Raw genomic sequence first — 22,263 nt, forward strand, 5'->3', positions numbered from 1 at the left:
ATCTGGAATTCTGGTTCTGCCTTTTGCTGTGACTAGAGCTGAAGGCGCTAACCTAAACTTCAATTTCCCTGTTTGTGAAGGATGATTAAGTTCAGGGCCCAGCAGTCACAGATAGTAAATAAAGGGTGGTTAAGGTCATCATTCTCCTTACTGGTATACCAGAGTTTGTCTCTGAGTCAAAGGAAAACATACTTTGGTTACGAAAAGAAGTCCATAGGTAGGCTCAGAGTCTATCAAAAATGTAAAGCAGATACTTTTATTTAAGAATATTTCACCCAGTTTCACGGACTTTCCCCTTTCCCTCATGCATTAGTTACCTACAGCTGAAAGGCAAATGTATTATCTCAGGTAGCTTCTGAGGGTGAAGCACTGGGGAGTGGACGGAGGTGGGGGTGGTATTCAGACCCAGGGTCTCTTCGGAATCAAGCTGCAGGGCAGGGGCTGCAGTCACCTGGTGGCTTGAGTAGGTGAGGATCTGGCTCTTGGCAGGAGGCTGTGGTTTCATGTCAGGTGGGCTCCTCAATGACAGGACAGCTGACTCCCCAGAAGTAAGTGGAGGGAGGGAGAGAGGCAGCGAGACTGTTATTGGTTACCTAATAAGCTACCCCCAAACTGCAAGCAACAGTCGTGTTCTCACACTGCCTGTGGACCAGGAATCTGGGCAAGGCTTAGCTGGGGCCTCAGGCGCTGGGTCTCTAAAAAGGCTGCCATCGAGGTGTCATCTGGAACTCATTTAAGATTGTTTTTTAGCAGTTTGTGATGAAAGCGGTTGTGAGGTAACGCAAAAATACACAACACTTCACTCATTTGTGTGCCATCTTCGTACGGGGGCCATGCTAATCTCTGTTACCATTCCAGTTTTAGGAGACGTCTTGCTGAAGTGAGCAGAGTCTAAGATTCTTAAGTCTCACCTGGGTGATGCTCTTCGCACACACTCCTGTGGGTGTCAGGAGGACTCAGTTCCTCAGGCTGTTGGACTCAGGGCCTCAATTCTTTGCTGGCTCTTGGCCGGAGGTCTTCCTCAACTCCTTGCCGTGAGGGCTCTTCCGGTGGGCAGCATCCTTCATCAGAGCAAGAAGGCAAGAGAGTATGCAGGCAAGATGGAAGCCACGGTCCTTGGTCTTCCATCCCTTTTGCCGTATCCTGTTGCTTAGATTCAAGTCACTTGGTCCAGCCTACGCTTCAGGAAAGGGTTGTACACCAGGGCATGAATCCTAGGAGGTGGCAGGGATCCCAGGACCATCTTAGGAAGCTACGTGCCACAGCAACTAAAACCCAAGCTGTAGTGCCTTTTCATAAGCCAATGAATGACGTTTCATCATTTCTGCTGTATTGTAACTGGCCGCACAGACCAACCCTACTACAGTACTGGAGAGGGCTACACAGGGGGTGAATTCCAGGGGGCAGAGGTCAGTGGGGCCATCTTAGAGGCCGCCACCACAGCCCAGGCAGTGACTTTCTCCTCTTCATCCTGCACGGAGACCCCAGAGGCTGGCTCATGTAGACACATCAATGGGCTCTCCATCTTTTGGGCGGATGCAGCTAGTGGGGAGCACCAGGGATGGGGTGAGGTCAGGTACTTCCTGCTCCAGCAGGCTGGCCGCACCTTCACCTGAAGGCCACAGACTGTCACCTGAGCTGCCCTTCATGAACTGGGTGTCATCTGACCCATAAAATTGGATGCACAACACAGGGACATCCCACTGTAAAGAGGAAAGAAAGCGTGTCTACAGGACTGGGCCTGAAGACAAGATCCCCAGAGCACCTGCTTTGATGGCACTGTTGCCTCTTCCCCAAGCCACACCCACAGACTCGGGGGATTTCCCCACGTCCAGTCTCTGACACCTGCATAATAGGCTGGCAAGAGCCAGTATTACAGCCTCGCTCGGGTGTGGCTCTGAAAAGACAGTAGTGGGATTCTCCCTGGCCATCTGATGGTTAAGATGCTGTGCTTCCAACGCACGGGGCACAAATTTGATCCCTGGTCAGGGACATGCCACATGCTGTGCAGTGCAGCCAATAAATAGATAAATTAAAAATAAAAAATTAAGATATAGTTTTAAAAAAGACAGTTTCAAAGTGGAATCAGCTCAGATGCTAGAACTCTCAGTGGATGACTGGCTTACCACTTAGGTGAGTAGAGCTAGCACGAGGGACTGATGGACACTGGCTAAAGGGTTGACCAGTTAATCGGGCTTAGAAGGAACAAGATTAGAGGTTAGATATGGTGGTCTGGTGGGGAAGTATGTGGATGAATTTTTCTGAATGGGCACATAATGTGAAGATATCTTGCTCCATGTAAACACTCCTTAGAAGGCATTCGGTAGAGAGGAGGTCTTAGTAAACTGTGGATGTTGGCCTTCCCTCCCCAACCCTCCACAAGTCCCCCAGTGCTTGTTCAAAGAAACCATACACAAAGTGGCTACAGTAACAGGCTGGAGGCTATGAATGGGTTCAATTACATGGGCTGTCTTTCATCAAGGCTGAACTGGCTGGCTGATTACCACTACGGAGGACCCAGCTGACAACAACGGAAACTGACTTTGAAGACTGAAGTTCAGTTCAGTTCAGTCACTCAGTCGTATACGACTCTGTGACCCCGTGGACTGCAGCATGCCAGGCTTCCCTGTCCATCACCAACTCCTAGAGCTTACTCAAACTCATGTACATCAAGTCGGTGATGCCAGCCAACCATCTCATCCTCTGTTGGCCCCTTCTCCTCCCACCTTCAATCTTTCCCAGCATCAGGGTCTTTTCAAATGAGTCAGCTCTTTGCATCAGGTGGCCAAAGTATTGGAGCTTCAGCTTTAGCATCAGTCCTTCCAATGAATATTCAGGACTGATTCTCTTTAGGATTGACTGGTTTGATCTTCTTGCAGTCCAAGGGACTCTCAAGAGTCTTATCCAACACCACAGTTCAAAAGCATCATTTGAGGACTTGATGGGACACTAATCTTTGAGGCGACCCTGTGTCCAGCTGGTGGCTGGTGAATTGCATTTAACCCCTGGGTGAGTGAAGGCCCTCAGTGGTGTCCGACTCTTTGTGACTGCATGGACTGTAGCCTACCAGGCTCTTTCGTCCATGTTATTTTATAGGCAAGAATACTGGAGTGGGTTGCCATTTCCATCTCCAGAGGATCTTCCTGACCCGGGGATCAAACCCAGGTCTCCCGCATTGCAGGCAGACACTTTACCATCTGAGCCACCAGGGAAACCCTTTAACCCCCCCAGGAGGCAGCAACATGCCCGTCAACTATAGAGTCACCGTGCAGACAGTATGTACCCTCCCTGCCTACAGCGCCAGCATCTGTGGACTTAGGGAATGCCCTGTCCATCTCCACAGTACATAGCATCTTCTCTAACCAGGGAACACACTCAATGAAGAGTGACAAGGGGCTCATACCTTCTGGGGCACTTAGCACAGAGCCTTACACTCCGTAAGCGCTTGATAACTAGCTGTTGGACAGACTGGTTTAGTCCAGCCTGTCTCTCCGGAAGCTGAACTTCCCTTTACAGCATCGCGGAAAGGAGTCACTTACAAGGACAAACTGAAGTTTGTCGGTGCTCACGAGGGAATGAAGGAATTCAATGAATGGCCTCGCTCTTCTCTCCTCCTCCGACTCTGGCCAGCTGGGGGTGCCCTCTTCTGGTGGTTTTGGCTGTTCCGTCCCGCGCCCGCTCAGGGTTCTTCTGATAACTGGGTGGAAGTCCCCTTGGCTCCACTAGGAGCCAAAGGGGAGTCAGTGTTCTAACACTGTAAGGGCCCCCGCGGGCCAACGTAGCCGGCTGCCGGCTTGGGCTCCGGGCTCGTGACGCCGGAGCCGCCATGTTGTCTCCGGGCACTTCCGCGTTCCCGCCCCTGGGCGCGGTTTCCCTGGTGCGCGCGCACCTCCCAGGTGCGGCGGGAAGGCGGGGCCTCACGCTGTCCTCCGGGCGACGTCCTCGGGGCGACGCTCTCGGCGCGCCGTCTCCGAACAGAATCACAGGCATTATTAAAGCTGCCTCGTTCACTCGGTTATTTGCTCCTCGAAACAGTTTCGGAGAGAGAAGAGGCGAAAATCCCTGTGAGCGTCTCTCGGGCACGTTTCCCCGTCCCTGAGCCGGGAACGGGGTGGGGGGGGCGGGGAGGGGAGCTTAATTGTTTGTTTAACTAACAAATCGGTCAAGCAGTCCAAAAAAAACAAAAAAGCTTAATATTTAAAACTGGTTTGAAATTGAAGACAAAAAAGTAGGGTTATGATTACGGTGAAGCTATTGATTTAAGGAACTGAAAACATAACTTTCCTTTTCCTTGTAAAGTTAAATTTAAGCACTGCAATTTGTTCGTTAATTTATTTCTGTGATTCCCAGAACCCCTTCATGGTTGTCAATTGCTACCTTTATCTTATCATGTCTCCCTAAAAGTGAGTGAAGTTATTTTGAAGTCCTGCTGTCCTTTAAGGAGGATGAATAATGGGGCTCTAAAGCCAAATATCCCAGGACGCAGGGCTCGGTGACCCTGGTTGCATTCCTTAACCTCTCGGAGCCTCAGGGTTTTCGTCTGTAAAATGCTAATAACCACCTGAAAAGGTTCCCTTTGTGAGGTTAATATGAGGTCAAGTTACACAGAAATGCCTAGTGTGTGCTCGGCTTCTCGAGAGCCTTCTGAATTAGGACATAAATGGTATTGATAGTTAATCATTGTTCTTTTGTTCCATGATCCTGCAGAATCAAACCTTCAAGCCTTCAAACTGCTGAGGGCCCACCCCATTCCCTGTCCCACCTTGCTTCACCCCCAGTGAATTCTGGCCAGTATTCTGAGTATCTCAGACTTTGCAGATCATTTCCACTGCCCCAACTCTCAGGCAATGCCCTCTCTCTTGCTTCAGGCCATTAAATAGCTTTCTGAGTCTCAAAACCCTAACTTTTCAGCTTCAACACCTTTCGTTACCTTATAGTTCAATATAAGAAGTACAACAGTTGACCCTTGAACAACATGAGTTTGAACAGACATGTATCCCCCACCCCCTCTCCAATAAATCCTGGCTTCCCTAGTGGCTCAGTGGTCAAGAAACCCACCTGCCAGTGTAGGAGAGGCAGGTTCCATCCCTGTGTCAGGAAGATCCCCTGGAGAAGGAAATGGCAACCCAATCAAGTATTCTTGCCTGGGAAATCCCATGGACAGGGGAACCTGGTGAGCTACAGTTTATGGGGTTGCAAAGAAGAGCCGTACATGACTTAGCTACTAAACAGTAACAGCAATAGCATACTACGGTGCTACACCCTGGGGGTGGTTGAATCTGCAGATGGTTGATTATAGTTATATTTGGATTTTCTGCTGAGTGGGGATTAGTGCCGTGATCCCCCAACCCCCGTTTCTTTGAGTTGTCCTGGGTATAAAGTGGGATTTGGGGAAGCCTAGAAGAAAGGTAAAGACAGAGCCAGTTGCAAGAAGAGCTGGAGAAGCTTTCAAGGCGGTGAATTGTGTTCTCTGTGAGCAGTGAGGTGGGCCTCCTCTAGATGATTTTGAAGAGCAAGTCATGGTACCAGTTTAGCAAGAGCTGAGGCTCCTAGGGGTTCTCTGAGAGTCCCAGAGGCCCAGCTGATAATTTCTTGGTTGATGAAGATTGTTGTTTGCTGTTGGAGCAGATCCAGGTGAAGGTATTTTCACCCCAAGTCAGAAAAACTTAAGAAATAGCCCAGTCTTGGGCAAACCCAGTAAATTGAAAAGAGCTCTTCTCGGTCCATATTTCCTCAGTGTGGCCTCAGTCGCTTCAGTCGTGTCCAACTCTTTGCGCCCCCATGGACTGCAGCCCATAAGGCTCCTCTGTCCATGGGATTTTCCTGGCAAGAATGCTGGAGGGAGTTGCCATGCCCTCCTCCAGGGGATCGTCCCAATCCAGGGATTGAACCCGAGTTTCCTGTGTTGCAGGCCAATTCTTTACCTGCTGAGCCATGGAGGAAGCCCCCAATATTTACTCAAGATGTTTATAATGATGAAGTCCTGATGTAAGTATTCAAAAAGCTTGAACCATCGCTCTATTTTTAGAAATAGTCCTTAGTGTTACCTCTGTTAAACTCTTCAAGAAGCCTGCGCTTTATGTTGGTCACACAAAATAAGCGGAGGGTAGGTGAGAATTTGAAAGCAAATGATTACCAAAAGCCTCCTGTAGCATTTCCATAGACTAAGTTACTTGTTACACAGCTTAGCTCAGCACCCGTTTTGTAATGAACCTGCAAGATGACTCCCATTTGGCAAATTGACCTCTAGCCTAAAGGTTGATTCTTAGCACTTGGGAGAATTGATTCCTGATGCAAAATGCTACACTGTGGAGCCCTCCTTCCTTGGCTTCACAATCCAGATCTAGCATCTTTAATCCCTGGTGGGAAGACATAGAGGCATTCCAGGGCTTGTGACAGCACCTTGAGAATGAAGATCATTGATCGTCTCTCCAGGTGGAGATGATAGGTTATTCTGGAGTGAGCGACCTGTATCCTGAATTTGGCAAGAGCACCCTGGCTTTTTCACCACCGTATTTGGTTGGGAGGTTTAGATTTCTCTCCATGTTAGAATTTCTCTTCCTCTTACATTTATTGTAAACACTTTCCTTATAATTTGATTCAACTTTTGAGGCTGGGGAATTCCCTGGCAGTCCAGTGATTAGAACTCCTTGCTTCCATTTCAAGAAACACAAGTTTGATCTCTGGTTGGGGAGTTAAGGTCCTGCAAGCCATATGACCCCCCCAAAAAAGTTTTGAGGCCATTTTTTTTCCTCTTTCTCTTTTTTTTTGCCCCACTATTCAGCTTGTAGAATGTTAGTTCCCCAGCCGGGGATTGAACCCAGGCCTTCAGCAGTGAGATCGAAGAGCCCTAACCTCTGGACTAAGAACTAAGAGTTTGACTATGAGTGCAACACTTTAACAGCATCATCTTTTAGGATTTTAAATAGCTCAGGTGGAATTCCACCCCCACCACACCCCCCCTACACACACTGGCTTTGTTCGTTGTAATGCTTCCTGAGGCCCACTTCATACTCCAGTATGTCTGGCCCTCGGTGAGTGACCACACCACTGTGGTTATCTGGGTCACTGAGACTTGTTTTGTGTAGTTCTTCTGTGTATTCTTGCTGCCAGTCAGTCTCTTCTGCTTCTATTAGGTCCTTGCCATTTATGTCCTTTATTGTGCCCATCTTTGCATGAATATAGCTTTATAATAATTCTTGAAATCAAGTGATACTAGCTTCTCTGACTTTATTTTTCTTTCTTGTTTTGGCTATCTTAGGTCCTTAGCATTTCCATTTCAATTTTAGAATCAGTTTGTCAGTTCTTACCATAAAAAAAAAACCTGTGAAATTTTGATTGGGAGTGTGTGAATCTGTAGATCAATTTCATCTCCTTCCCCTCTGTGGTTTTGTATATAAAAGGTGGCCACCACACAGAGTTCTGCACCTGCTCGTCTCACAGCACGATGAATGGTGGCGATCTGGTCCTCTGGGAGCCTCTGCTGTAGTTGCGCGGCGTTCTGTCGTCAGCCCACACTTGACTTCCTTTAACCGGTCCCCGTGATGGGTTCTGGCTCCCTGCCGGTGTTCGCTTTTATAAACAGCGCCGCAGTCTAATAACTGCATACGTCATTTCCCCTGTGAGGAAATTTAGCTGCAGGATAAATGTGAAAAACGGGATTGCTAGGTCACAATATATATACATTTGAAATTTTAATAGATATGACTAAGTTGCTAAGGGTTTTATCAATTTATATTCCTACCAGTAATAAAATAGGGGGTTTGTTTGCCATAGTACCAATATTGCATTGCCAACCTTTTTCTTTTTTGCCAAGTTGATAGGTGAAGGTGGTCTACTAAAATCATTTTGATTTGGATTTCTTTATTACAGATAAGATTAAACATCTTTATGTGTGTGTAAGAGCCATTTGTATTTCTTTTGCTGTGATTTCTTTGGGTGCTTTGCCCGTATTTTCTTTTTTCCTGTTGGATTGTTGGAGTCTTTCAGATCCAAGGAAGTCTTTGTTTATTAGGATAATTAGCTTTTTGACGTGAGTTGCAAATATATTTTTATCCACTTTACTATTTATCTTCTTGTCCTTTTTTTTTTAATAAGGAAGGCTTTTTACATTTTTATGTTTGAACTTATTAGTCTGAGTCTTTCTTTTGAAGCTTTGGACTTTTAGTCTCTTTTGTTTTGGATGTGCCGCGGGGCTTGTGGGATCTTAGTTCCCCGACCTGGGATTGAAACTGGGTCCTCAGTGAGTGTGCAAAGACATACCCACTGGACCACCAGGGAATTGCCTAGTCTTAATTAGAAAGCCTTTCTCTACTCAGTCTATATTTGAAGTTTCTCATGTTTTTCTTCTAGTGGTTTTATGAGTATTTTTACATTTAAATCTTTTATTTACTTGAAATTTATTCTACTATAGTGTAAGGTATTCAGTTTGTTTTCCTTTTGTGCCAGTACTGTTAATTAAAAAGCCTGTCTGTTTCCCAGTGACCTTTGATCTCACCTTTATGTGTAGTAAATTTCCACATATGTTTGGAGCTGTTTCTGGACCTTCTAAACTGTTCCATAGAATGTATAATCATGTATCAGAATCACATTGTTTAAATTACTTTTTAAATTATGATATGATTTAATATATGGTAGACTACCAGTCTCTCCACATTGCTTTCTCTTTTAGTTTCCTGGCTTTTATTGTGATAATTTTTCATGTGAACTTGAGTCTGTCTATTAAAAAAATTACTGGCATTTTTATAGAGATCATATGCCTTTTATATACTAGGAAGTCTCTACTCTTTATGGTATTATAACTTATACAAGAACACAGCATGGCTTTCAGTTGCTTAACTATCCTTCTTAATTCACTACTGTTTAAAGCTTTGTTCATATAGGTCTTAATTGTAAACTTGATTCCTCAGTATTTTATCTTTTTTTTGAAGTTGTAAACAGTTGTGAAGAAGGAAATGGCGACCCACTGTAGTGTTCTTGCCTTGGAAGTCCCATGGGCAGAGAAGCCTGGTGGGCTGCAGTCTATGGGGTTGCAAAGAGTTGGACACGACTGAGCAACTAAACAACAGTAAGAGCAAACATTCGACCTTGAACAACACAGATTTGAACGGCTCAGGCCCACTGTTTAGATAGATTTTTTTTTAGTTAATATTGCAGTCAGTGCTGCATGGTCCATGGTTGGTTGAATCCATGGATGTGGAACTACCGATAGGGAGACCCAGCTGTCAGGTTTTCTGCGGATCTTCAGCTGTGCAGGGCCAGCCTCCCTAGCCCCTGCCCTGGTCAAAGGGCAGCAGGACTCTCTCTTCCCCACCATATCTTCTGTTTGCTGTTGGTGACAAATGAAAGGCGTCCGTATGTTTCTTTTGTCCGCACTGTCTTGTTGAATTCTCACTGTCATGGTTTCTTTAGCTGACCTTCCTGTGTTTTCCAGAAATACACCTGTTATCACCTTCAACGATTACAGATTTATTTCCTTTCCCACAATTATTATGCATCTGATTTATTTTTTTTTCTCTAATTGCATTCAGACCGTTTTCCCCCTTTAAACGTCTTCCTTTTTATGGATTTGCTGTTATTTTTTTGCATTGTGTTATTTAGAACTGCTTTCAGCCTCAAGTAGCAGAAACCCTAACACAGCTTACACAGGGAAGAATTTATCGTTCTCATGGTAGTCCGGAGGCCGGCAGTCGGTCAGCAGTTCAGCCACGTCAGTAATCTAGTCTTCCCTCTGCCGTCTGTCAACCCAAGGTGATGCGTAAAATTAACCATCACAATGGGTAGGAGGTTTTCTTCTGTTGTAATGAAAATGTTTTAGAACTTGATCTATGTGGTGGTTACACAGCACTGTGAACTAATGTACTAAATGCCTGAGTTGCGCACTGTAAAATGGTAAGTTTGCATTTTATGGTAAATGGTAAAGTTGCACACTTTAAAATTCATGTAACTTTTAAGTTACATGAATTTCACATCAACTGAAAAAATGCTAGAAAAACGGATTTTCTTTTTTATACAAAACAAAAACAATGGTAAAACTACCATAGCGTTCAAGGTTATAAGTGCTTATTTTGGAATCAGTTTAAATGTCTTCTCTCCATATAAATATGAAGAAGTCATGATGCCTCTGATGGACACTGCTGATGACCTCACTGCTCATTCCCAGTGTGATGGTTAATTTTATGTGTCAGTTTGAATAGGCTGCTGCTGCCACTATCTAACATCATACACAGAAATTAACTCAAAGTGGACCAAATATTTGAATATAAGACCTGAAACCATAAAACTCCTAGAAGAACACATAAGTGGTATAAGTGGTTGATATCAGTCTTGGTGATAATTTTTTTTTTTTGGATTTGACACCAAAACCAAAGGCAAAAAAAGCAAAAGCAAACAAGTGGAACTATGTCAAATTAAAAAGCTCCTGAACAGCAAAAGACATCACTGAATGGGAGAAACTATTTGCCAATCATTTTCTCTGTGGGGTTAATATACAAAATATATAAAGAATGCATACAATTCAACAGGAAAAAAAACCCTAAAAAACAGACATTTTTCCAAAAGAGACACACATGGCCAAGAGGTACATGAAAAGATAACCTCACATCACTAATTATCAGGAAAATGTAAATCACAGCCACAGTGAGATACCACCTCACACTTGTTGGAATGGCCATTGTCAAAAAGACCACAACTAACAAATGTTGGCAAGGATGTGGAGAAAGTGAACACTGGCAGGCTCCAGTGCATGGGGTCATAAAGAGTCAGACGTGGCTGAGCAGTAGCAGCAGACTCATGAATATCATGCGAGTTGGGCACGGACACCCCCCAATGCACCCCCCCCGCCTCGACACACACACACAGTCAAAAGTCTGTACAACTTTACAGCTGGCCCTCTGCATCTACAGATTCAACTGTTAAGACCGTATGGTACTATAGTGTATTTATTGAAAAAAAAGTCACGTAAAAGTGGATTCATTCAGTGTAAACCTTTGTTGTTCAAGAGTCAACTGTATTGATACTGTATCCTGCAACTTTACTATTTTTTGTTAATTAGTTTTTACAGTTTTTTGGGTGGAGTCTTTGAAGTTTTCTGTATGTATATCACATCACTGGCATTGACTCATTGGTCGTTCAGTAGTATTTTATTTAAAGTTCACGTATTTGTGATTTTTTCCAGTTTTCTTCTTGTGATTGAGTTCTAGTTTCATACCAATGTGGACAGAAAAGATGCTTGGTATGACTTGTCATCTTAAATTAAGAAGACTTGTTTTGTGGCTTAACAATGAGCTACCCTTTAGAAAGTTCCATGTGCACTTAGGAAAAACATGTATTCTGTAACTTTTGGATGAAATGGTCTGTGTGTGTCTGTTAGGTCCGTTTCCTTTAACATATTGTTTAAAACAAATGTCTCCTTATTGGTGTCCTGTCTGGGTGATGTATACATTCCTGAAACTGCGGTATTGAAGTCACCCACTAAGAGAGAGTGAGATAGTGTAGCGGGACCTTTATAGTCAAGCCTTCAGCCTTCACGGACTGTTGCCTCTTGCTGTGCCCTGGAGGTGGGAGCCAGTGAAAAGCTTTCTCTGTTGGTTACAGTTCTGTGGGACCTACTGAGCATAAGCCCCACTCGGCACCACAGCCAGATAATCAAGGGTGCCCCCTAAGCTGTAGTCACAAAAACCAGGGTACCTGATGGAAAGCAAGATACCAGATACATGTGAAAACTCCCTCTGGGACACGCTGGTGCTCCAGACTGCAGCAAAGGGAGGGATCAAGATGGTGCTAACTGCGGGGTGAGAAGGAAACCTAGATTAAAAACGAACAAAAAGGATGGTGTCCTGCCTGCAGGAGTGAGACAAAGGGAGCCAACAAAGATGGTGTCCGCCAACCTCTGCCCTGGGAGGGCGCCCTGGCAGGCCCCCAGACGGGCGTTAAAGCAGACGCCTGCCCCTCAGACCGACACTTCAGCATAAGCAGTTAGCCTCTTACATAAAGTCTGGGTGCATCTCAGTTGGCTCCTTCTGTGCTGGGCCCTGGTGCGGGTGAGCCTGAAGGTATGAGCTCTTCAATAGCAATTTCTGTTTGCTGTGACCTTCGGGTCTTAGAGATGTGAGTCCCGTTGGCTTTCAAAGCTGGTGTGTCCGGGCCTGGTCTCAGGTGCAGGTCTGAAATGTTGGGACGCCCGATGGGAGTTATGCTTGTGTTCCTCGTGGAGAAGCTCTGAGTTTAGGGTACCAGGGGTGGGCTTTTCAGTAAAATTGTGTCTCAGCTTTTCCCACCTGTTGTGTTTTGTGTTTTTCCTTGAGTCTCTTAGCAAGTTGTTGTTTTGATTTGTTTTCAGAGGAAATTGTTCCATACGTAACTACAGAGTTGGTGTGTTTGCAGACAAGTGAATTCTGGGTCTTCCTATGTCACTATCTTAAACTGGCCTCATTTTATGGCAAAGTAGTATTCCGTTATATGGATACACCCCATTTGTTTACCTGTTGGTGGATATTTAGGTTGTTCTTCCTGTTGTTTAGTCACTAAGTCGTGTCCGACGCTTCTGCAACCCCACAGACTGTAGCCTGCCAGGTTCCTTTGTCCATGGGATTTCCCAGATAAGAATACAGGAGTGGGTTGCCGTTTCCTTCTCCAAGGGATCTTTCCGACCCAGGGATCGAACCAGTGCCTCCTGTGCTGGCGGGCGGATTCTTTACCACTGAGCCACCAGGGAAGCCACAGCTTGTTTCTACCTTTAATATATATATATATATATATATGTATATATATATAACTTATTTTTGGTTGTGCTGGGTCTTCGTTGCCGTGTGCTGGCTTTTTCCAGTTGGGGTGATCGAGCTTCTCATCTTGGTGGCTCACCTCGTTGCAGAGCATGGACTCTAGGGCGTCTGGGCGCAGCCGTGACACACGGGCTTAGTTGCCCCATGGCATGTGGAATCATCCTGGACCAGGATTTGAACCCATGTCCTCTGCATTGGCAGGCAGATTCTTAACTACTGGACCACCAGAGAAGTCCCTGTTTCTGCCTTTTTGGCTGTTGTAACTAGTGGTTCTGTGGACATTCCAGTGTTTAAGTATTTGAGTACCTGTTTTCGGTGTTTTGGTATATGTGTATATACACCACACATCCAGAGAACTGCTGGGGCATGTGGTAATTCTGTGTAACTTGTGAGGAACTGCCAAACTGTCTTCCATAGTGGGTTCAGTGTGTTACATTTCCATCTGCAATAGATGGGGGTTACAATTTCTCCATATTTTTGTGAACACTTGTTATTTTGTTTTTTTTAAATAGTCATTCTAGTGGGTATGAAGTGGTATCACATTATGGTTTCGATTTGTACTTCCCTATCGACTAATGATGTTGAGGATGTTTTCATATGCTTATAAGACATTTGTAATCTTTGGGAAAAGGACTATTCAGGTCAAGAAAATTATTTTTACAGTGTTTATTTTTAAGGGCCCAACCCAATCTCTACTTCTTCCTGGAAGTGCTTCGTTTTCCTCTCAGTGTTGGTCAGGCCTTTTTGTATTTGTAAATGCACCACCAGTTTTATTGCAGCTCTAACTTACTGGCAGATTCTGACAAGACTTTTAGAAGCTGTCTTAAAATTTTCCTAAGCTTCGTTCACATCATATGAAGGCAGCAACTGTTAAAACATATTTAGGTTCCATCGGGTACATTTTGCTATCACAGTGGAGTCTCTTAAGAACCGTTTTATCTCCACCAGTTGTCTTTACTCAATGGTTTCTGGTCCTGAGCATCAGCAAGGACCTTCAGGTGGTGCTCTTGTGTTAAAAACGTTTATTCCTCACCAGTTTAAACACAGTAGTATAGCCTAAGGAAAAAAGGCCTTTTTTTTTTTTTGTAAAGGGACCATCTCCCAGGCCTGCTCAGGGTTTCTCACACCATTTCCATTACAGAGGCTAATAATCTGTCTTGTCTCCAACCCCCTCCCCACCTCCAGCGGGCTGCCTTGATGCAGACGTGAAATTCTGCTCCAGAAGCAGGCTGTCTGGTGTAGAATAGCAGAGAGCTAGGGCCTGATTTCCTACCTTACAAAACACCCCTAGAACTAGAACTCTCTCATCACCTACCACTACTAATGATACCTCCCCCGAAAGTCCTCCATTTCTGTCCTCCTTCAAAGAACCTCCTCCTCTGTAATGTAGAGGGGTCATTTCCCTAATGGGGTTACAGCCTGCCTTCCTGTCCAGAAGCTGACCCCCTGTCCTGCAGCCGTGTGTCAGACTTGGCCCTCCCGGTCCCTACCTGCTCTCGTGCCCTTCAACATCCTGATAATTTCCCTTTGCTTATTTTTCTGCCAGCCCTTCACCAGTCCAGACAGCCTTTCTGGACTGTCTACTCACGTCCCAGCCCCTGCTTTTTTTTTGGTCAGGGGTTACCGATGCTTTTATTCTACCTCCAAAGAGCTGAGGTCACTTGGATGAATTGTCCCCCTTCTCATACCCTAAGATGCGCACTCCCTGGATAGTTGTTCTTACCAACTGTTAAATACTCTGTAGTCTAATCCTCTCATCTCAGCCACTTCGCCCCCACACTTAGTACCCCGTCCGCAGTACCCTGTCCGCAACTTTTCACCACAAAGGACCCCTGTGTTCCTTTAGAAGCCAGGCAGGCCTAGATTCTCTATCATCTGCCACACTCTAAAATAAAGAACTAAAAAATACTTTAACAGATTGTACTTCCCCCAATTTTACCAAAGCGTTTATTATTTTTTAAACAAAAATATACATTCATCTCAGATTTACAGAATATAGAAATAATTTATCCAAAACAATTTGCATTTTAAAATTAATATTGCACCCACCCATGGAAGTCTTTGACACATTTGCATTGTCGACCTTTCCCACAATTCGCAAAACGGGAGAGAAATCTGAAACTGACAGAATTACACAAGCTAACTTTTCTTTACAAAAAAAAAGTAATAACCTTACAATTTTTTTTTATTTACAAGATAAAAGTTGTAAACTTCCAGAAATTTACTTCCATAGAATAAAGAGCTAAACATTCTTTGCTTATACCTGGACAATGAACTATTTACACACTGCGATTTCCTCATAAGGAACTCGAATGAATATTGTGAACATTCACAACCTAATGGTAAAGAACAGAATTATTGAAGACACTTCTGTATCTTCACTGGAATACGAAAATGAAAGTGTGAAACACACAGAATGAGAAAAGCCCCTGGATAAATAACTTTTACCTCTTTGAGGCCAGTTTCCATAATTGCCAAAGTTATCTTCAATTTTAGAAGGATACACTATTAGTCTTAGGAATATGGCTACCAATAGCCGTTTCTCTTAAGTAGACAAGAATGAGGTCTCTGTTTTATGTCCCTTATAAAACACTTTACACATAGGCAGGCACAAAAGTTCGCTTTTCAAAAGAAAGCGTTGCAGAATATTCTGCAATTTATCACTGATACCCTCAGTTTTTAAAAGCTTTTTTAAAAAAACCCATAAATATTTAAATGCATTTTTTTAAAAAATCGACAATAGACAATAAACTCACTTGGTTCTACAGGAAGAGGCTGAAATAATGTACAATAGTAAGAGTAAACGTAGGTAATGTACTCTTTTTAACCTGGTAGTAAACCAAAACAGACCCAGACCTTGTGTTTATGACATGTGAAGTCATTTTTGTTGACTGAGCTGAATTAAATCCACATGAGAACATGAAATCATGCCGTCCCAGTATCAACTCTGAAAAAGTCAGACCACTTAGCTTTTAGGAGATGAAGATTCATGAGTCTTCTGTCATTACTGTTATAAGGTCTTTGTTACAGTAAGGTAGACTCCAGGAAAAAAAAAAAGAAGCCTCTGGGAAATTCCTGACAAAGATCCCAGACAGGAAGAGCTTACTAATTTTATAAAACGATACCATTTGAACTGAAATAGAAGACGTTTTCAAGTTCTCTTGTCCTAGATTGAGATGGAGTTAAAAATGTTCACTTTGAATCATACAAAACATCAGCATCTGAATAATCTGACTTTTCAAAAGGTCTTGGGTTGGACGATTGCCACAGCAAAACCAAGTCGTTTGCTGAAAAGGTTCTTGTCTTCAGCATCCTCGTGACAAGTTCAGTTTTCTACAAAAAGTTCCCAGTCTCAGAAAAAAAAAGACAAAGACGTTTCCTTCATGTGACTTTTTCTGCCGGTCACCCGGGAGCCGGCGCCTCAGCTCTCCGCCGTGCGCCTGTACTCTGCCGACCCGTCGGCGATGACCCCGTCCAGGGGTGAGCGCTTCTTGCGGATGCTGCGGCCGGAGGAGATGAGGTCGGCATAGCCGCGCTGGTGCGAGAAGGCGTAGGCCGAGCGCCGCGTGGACACGTCCCGGCGGAACACGTGCTGACGCCGCTGCCACTGCTCTTCGGCTTTTAGCTGCTTCCGGTGCTTATGAATCTGCAGAAGCAGGAAAGGCAGGACCAGGTGAGGGAGAGCCGGGAGGCCGAATGGGAACGCGGGTCTGTGCCCGCAGAGGGAGCCCCTCGGACTGACCGGGACGCTGGACCGGGCTTCCCCTCACCCGCCTCCCTGAGGGGCAGGCATCCCCTTCTTGGCTTTAGAGAGGAGGAAGCGGAGGCAGAGGTTCCATGAGGCTTGCACGCTCTCAGAGCTGGAAACAGGGCAGCCAGGACTCCCACTCCGCAACTGGTGCTCTTTCCAGTTCATAGGGCGGACTGGCCCCGTTTTAGAAAAGACCCTTAGTGTCTCTGGGTGTTGTAATGTACACTCTAGTCAGTGGGGGAGGAAGACACAGAGGACATGAAGGTCCTTGCTTGCCTGGCAGCTTCTCTCTCCTTTCTGATGGAGATGGAGCTTATCCAGGTGCCCTCCTCCTCACAGCTACACTCCTGGGATGTGGACTCCACCCGCAGGGTGGGACCGATTGATTTCCCCTGTTCTCCACTAGTCCAGGAATGGGCATGTGCCCTAATTCTGGCCCAGGAGACATGAAGGGAGTGTGCTGAGCCCTCCCAGAAGTCCCAGGCTCCTAAGGGAAAGCTCCAGGAGAATCAGTCTCTAATTTTCTCCTGGATACTGACATGGCAGGATGCAGTGCCAGGAACTGCTGTAGCCATCTTTCAGAAAGATGAAGCAAACAGTGGAGACTGTTAACAGAAGGGAGAGAGAGAAAAAAAACCCAGTCCACGGCTCATCACCTGAGCCTGAAGCCTGTTCTGTGAGTGGAGGTGGTACATTATCACTGAGCCCTTTTGAGCTGCATCTTCCTAATACTTGTGGCTCAAAGGATCCTGCTGTAAGAGGTGACGTTTGTCTTTAAATGGAAAAAAAAAAATCCCAACCTGTATGCAGGGCAAAATACTAACAGTATAATTGCTGAATATATAATTGCTAAATTGAGAGGGTAGATGTATATACTGTTCTTCCTTTTTTATAATAAAAAACAAGCAAACAAAAATACCAATCCTAGGGGACTTATTTGCAAGGTGGATTTAAAAAGAAGTCCTGAAAACAGACCAAACTTCCTAAGAGCTGAGAATTTTGCAGGAAAGCTGCTTTGGAGAAAGGCTCTGATTCCTGTGAGAGACACTCAGAGTTAGGAAAAGTCTGTTTTTTCTATACCTTATCGCTTTCTGATGGCCAGATGGTCATTGACAAGAAGCGGATGGCAACAACAGGCAGCAGGCACACAGCAACGGTCAAGATGATGGTCAACCAGATATATGGCTGTCTCAGAGCGTTTGAAGCTGTGCCTGGACAAAGCACAGAGAAGGATTCACAACGGTCCTTGCATCCCAAGGAGGGGAGGGCATGGCTAATATGCCACAGTCCACAAATGGATTCTCTCCGGTAAACCTTTACAACCAGATTGCCCTCCCCAGAACATCCCATCACCACTCAAGGAATGAACATTTTAAAACAAGACTAAGCAAAGCAGGATTAGGAACATAAATTCTTTGGAACAAGGCAAATGTATATAAGTGAATAAGGGAAAAAGGTACATTTGTTGGCACTGGATTAATTAGAAATGCAAAAGTAGGGAATTTATACCTTTGGATTTTTTTTTCCAGGAACCTAAAAAAGTACTTTACTAAATATACCTATGGCTGATTCATGTTGATGTATGGCAGAAACCAACACAATACTGTAAAGCAATTATCCTTCAATTAAAAATAAATTTTTTAAAAAAGCACTTTCCAATTTATACCTTTGGTTTGAAATTCCACATATTAACAGCGGGCACTACTATTTGTGGGTAAGCTTTATGCTAGGTGTTTTATACAGATCATGCCATTTACTCATTTCTGAGAGGTAAGTATTGCCATCTTTACTACATGAAGAAACCAAGTCGTGGAGAAGTATTAATAAAAAATTGATCCAAGGTGACAGAACTAGCTATGCAACTCCTGAATTAAAATCCATATCCAGCCAGCTAGAGCTTGGCTTTTTCCACTGAATTCGGCTTCCAGTTTTTTATGTCAGAGGAAGTAACAATTCAATTCAGTTAATACAACCAGGTAATCATATATACTACTTAATTTTAAAACTGAGCCAAATTTGTTACAATATTTTCTGTACTGTGAGTTTATAAAAATAAGTGTTTATTTTTTAAATGTGGTTTTAAAAAACACTGATAAATACGTATGGATTTAAAAAACACTCCCTATGCGAATATCCTAAGTAACTGGGTACTAAAATTTTAAAACACAGTCACAGTAAGGAAGAACACGGGCAAAAAAAAAAAAAAAAAAGAGCTCAATTCCAATAAGAAAAGGGTTATTACCACATATGTGCTCAGTTGTGTCCAACTCTTTGTGACCCCATGGACTGTAGCCTGCCAGGCTGTTCTGTCCCTGGAGTATTCCAGGCAAGAATACTAGAGTGAATTGCCATGCCCTCCTCCAGGGGAACTTGCAGACCCCAGGATTGAACCCACATTTCCTGCCTCTCCTGCATTGCAGGTGGGGTCTTACCACAGCTACTGCCTTTTATAACCAAACAACTGGTCATTTAAAAAAAATTATTTTACAGGGAAACAAGTTTATGGGGCATTTTTTTTTCCATTTTGAATCCAAGCTACACTATCCATAGTAAGTTCATAAATTCTGACTTAGGCTGTTTATAAATTTTATATTTATCAGTTCACTCTAACATTTGTCCATTTGTCATATTTTATACAGCTGTAAACTATTGTTTTCATAAGTTTACTTACTGCTCTGTGTGCATATTTCTGATGATACAGTCCACTTTTAAGTTCTAGAATTCCATCATAATTTCTTTTGCTAATTTGATATTCTTAGGTCTTTGGGTTATTTCCAGTTTTTAAAAGACAGAAGTGTTGTAGTGATACAGTGTACAGATTACCTTTCCAAAATTTGGTGTGTTTCATGTTAGGGTATATTCCTCATGTGGAAATACTAAATCAAAATGTACCCCAAAATTTATTATGTATTTCTAGGTAGTATTTTAGAAAAATTAAACTATCATACTATCAGTATGTACTATATTGGGAAACATGTATCCCTAGTTTCCCAGTAACCTTCCAATATTAGATTTTATGGAAGAAATAAAAAGCACAGTTACAGCTTAAAGTTACTTTAATTTGCTTTCCTCCCATCATGTTACCCGGCTTCCAACCACTAACCACCATTCAGTCTCTAACCAGGACAGTAATTTTCACTCGCAGTAATTCACACTTCGTGTTTTTACTTACCCTGAAGTTATGTCAGAATCTAAATTAATGACATTTTTCTATTTATTTATTTTTGGAATTTAGAAAATACCAACCTGTAAATTGAAATGCAGATGGAAAGAGAACATGTATCCCAGCACTGTGAAAGTCAAACATGATGCCAAAATAAAGTGCAATGCTTCCAAAAATTGAAAATGCATTCACAAAAGTCCAATAAGAAGTATCCAAGCCAATCTGTTGGGAAACCAGAGAAAAACAGAGCATTCATTTTGGGAAGTTAGCAAGAAATAAAGGATCTAAGGATTCTGAAAATAGAATTCAGCAATTTAGGCATGATTTGGCTTTTGAACAATCAGAAGCTGCTCTTGGCTCAGGCAAGAGATAGGAAATACGTTTGTTATAAGGGATGAAAATAGCATCCATTCACACTTGCAGAGCGGCAGAGGCTCGGTGGGCAGGAGAGTGGGAGCCAGGCAGATGTGCCTGCTGGTCTACGCACAGAAATGGATACAGTCTCAGTGGGTGCTGGACACAGTCAGCTAAAGCCGCATACCTGGAAGTTGACTGTTACTATGAGAGCAGAGGCGATCGTGACAGCGAAGGACTGGTAGTCTGAGGGTGCCTCCCCGTCCTGCCCCATGGTCTGCGTGTAGGCCCCATACGGTATGAAGAAGAGGGCCAGCGAGGTCAAAACCCCGTGCAGCAAGCTGACGAAGAACCTCCTGTAGTTGAACAGCAGATCTCTCTGTCCCACCACGTATAAGCCGGGGAAGCGGAGGCTCAGTTTGTCGCTCACGTCCTTAAGGGGAAAACACGGAGCTGAGTGCTGCCCGTCAGGATCCAAGAACTCACATACATTCATTACAACTTCCATCTCACAAAGAATTGCAACTTGTTAAGTTTTAGGAAGGCAGAAACTAAAGATAAATCCTGAATAATTTCATTGTGCAGACAGCAACTTCATTACTGTGCTAAGTTGCTTCAGTCATGTCCCACTCTTTGCAACCCATGGACTGTAGCCCACCAGGCTCCTCTGTCCGTGGATTTCTCCAGGCAAGAATACTGGGGTGGGTAGCCATTCCCTTCTCCAGGGGAGCTTCCTGACCCAGGGATTGAATCCAGGTCTCCCACATTGCAGGGAGATTCTTTACCATCTGAGCCACTAGGGAAGTAGCCCACCATTATTTGATACTTACTTTTGAGAGACTAGGTAAACTACTATTTTCTACTTACAGAAAGCAATTAGTAATGTTAAAGCATAGGAAGCCTATTTTTACCTCCATGTTTCTCATTCTTTGAGAAAGCATTTTCACATTCATGATGAACTAACTCCAGATTATTCTTTTTATTCTTTAAAGCAGCTTCTATAAAAATTGCAACTAGATAGAATGTAGATTAAATCAAGAAGTTTGGGGAGGTATTAAAATACTTTAAAAATGTATAAGTCATTATCATAGAGACCTACTATATTGTTAGGTATCTAACAAGAAAACCTCAGCGTCCAAAATGAGGATAATAAACTCCCTTGTTAATGGATTCAACTCAGGCACAGAAATCTTCTTTTCTTACTACAAAACAAGAAGCACAACAGTTGTTGCCTGACAGCAGAAACTTAATAGGGCTCACTCAGAAAGAAGAGAAACCCAAGAGAATACACTGAAATATGTGCTTAGATACAGGCGCTCAGCCTGTGCAGAGCACCCCGTCTGTGCTGGGCTCCTACCTGGTCGAGCAGCCCCATGAGGAGCACAGGCAGGCTGGAGTAGAGCACGTTGTAGAGGGTGATGAACCAGTCTTCGTACGCGGTCTGTAGGAGATGACAAGGCCTGTGTGTCACCAACCAAGAAACATTGCCAGGCTAGCCAGCATGCATGCACCTGCCCTCTCAAAGCAGGGAAATCCCCAGGGAGAGGACACCCGCGCCCCCGCCAGATACGCCCGCAGTAGGCATGAGTTTGTTTCAATGGAGTGGGCAGAATCAAAGGGCTTCTCACAGTCATCTTCCTCCTCAAATAAGTGGGGAAAAGAATCTGGTCTATTTGAAAAATGCTGGAAAACAAATCCGTGTTCATCTTCTTTATTAATGAATTAGATTTCATCCAACTGGTTCAAAAGTACCTTTGTACCATTCAAATTTGCTTTTATCTTGCTGGTCCAGCATATCCAGTTAAACATTATAAAAAAATATTTTGAGCATAAGAGGCTTCTGAAAGGGAAAAGCAAGACTGTGCACACACCAGTCCTCGGGGGGCGGGGGGAGGATCAGGATGGATAGAGGAAACGGGCTGACTCAGCACCAACATTGATGCACAGTCCTGCACAGAAGCAGGAAGAAGGTTCCAGTCTTGCTCAAGACCCCCTGGTCCAGTTTCTACATCGGCCCTCCTCCTGCCAGTTGTCTGTGGCATAGCATCAGAGGTTTGGACAACCACAGGCACTGGCTTAGGTTCATATTTTACTAATGGTATTTTTCTGCCATATCACCAATTTAACATGTTAGATATGTTCCCACTCCTATTTCAGCAAGAGATAAAATTTAAAAACCAACAGCAATGGAGACATAATGGGTCTATGATCAC

At 43.9% G+C, this 22,263-nt stretch overlaps 1 protein-coding gene, 2 long non-coding RNA genes and 1 other non-coding gene across 11 annotated transcripts in view; 1 reads left to right on the forward strand and 3 right to left on the reverse strand.

The window, feature by feature from the left end:
• Window positions 1-231: 231 nt before the first annotated feature.
• LOC145534744 (uncharacterized) lies at window positions 232-3,837 on the reverse strand. The gene is made up of 3 exons (XR_014074939.1): window positions 3,540-3,837; window positions 912-1,061; window positions 232-534 (listed from the first exon to the last, which is right to left on the reverse strand). It is a non-coding gene; the product is annotated as an uncharacterized LOC145534744 (long non-coding RNA).
• Window positions 784-886, reverse strand: LOC145535011 (U6 spliceosomal RNA). The gene has a single exon (XR_014075179.1). It is a non-coding gene; the product is annotated as a U6 spliceosomal RNA (small nuclear RNA).
• A 48-nt stretch (window positions 3,838-3,885) lies between the features above and the next one.
• LOC145534743 (uncharacterized) overlaps window positions 3,886-22,263 on the forward strand; it is a 46,087-nt gene continuing 27,709 nt past the window's right edge. The window contains exons 1-3 of one of the 2 annotated variants that reach the window (XR_014074937.1): window positions 3,886-4,064; window positions 5,912-5,988; window positions 19,769-21,225. This is a non-coding gene — a long non-coding RNA (uncharacterized LOC145534743). Of the gene's footprint in view, window positions 4,065-5,911; window positions 5,989-19,768; window positions 21,226-22,263 lie in introns of those variants that run through there. The other variant, XR_014074938.1, reaches the window with a different exon arrangement.
• ATP8B1 (ATPase phospholipid transporting 8B1) overlaps window positions 14,716-22,263 on the reverse strand; it is a 107,360-nt gene continuing 99,812 nt past the window's right edge. For 6 of the 7 annotated variants that reach the window (XM_081562927.1, XM_081562931.1, XM_081562928.1 and 3 more), the window contains 5 exons: window positions 21,408-21,491; window positions 20,238-20,483; window positions 19,780-19,918; window positions 17,614-17,744; window positions 14,716-16,428 (listed from right to left, as the gene is read on the reverse strand). In XM_081562927.1, the coding sequence (XP_081419053.1) occupies window positions 16,204-16,428; window positions 17,614-17,744; window positions 19,780-19,918; window positions 20,238-20,483; window positions 21,408-21,491 (825 nt within the window). In that variant the 3' untranslated portion in view covers window positions 14,716-16,203. Of the gene's footprint in view, window positions 16,429-17,613; window positions 17,745-19,775; window positions 19,919-20,237; window positions 20,484-21,407; window positions 21,492-22,263 lie in introns of all 7 variants that reach the window. The other variant, XM_081562932.1, reaches the window with a different exon arrangement.

Source organism: Giraffa tippelskirchi, chromosome 14, assembly GCF_054371585.1.
Source record: "Giraffa tippelskirchi isolate mGirTip1 chromosome 14, T2T-mGirTip1v1.2.pri, whole genome shotgun sequence".
In the NCBI taxonomy this organism is placed as follows: Eukaryota; Metazoa; Chordata; class Mammalia; order Artiodactyla; family Giraffidae; genus Giraffa; species Giraffa tippelskirchi.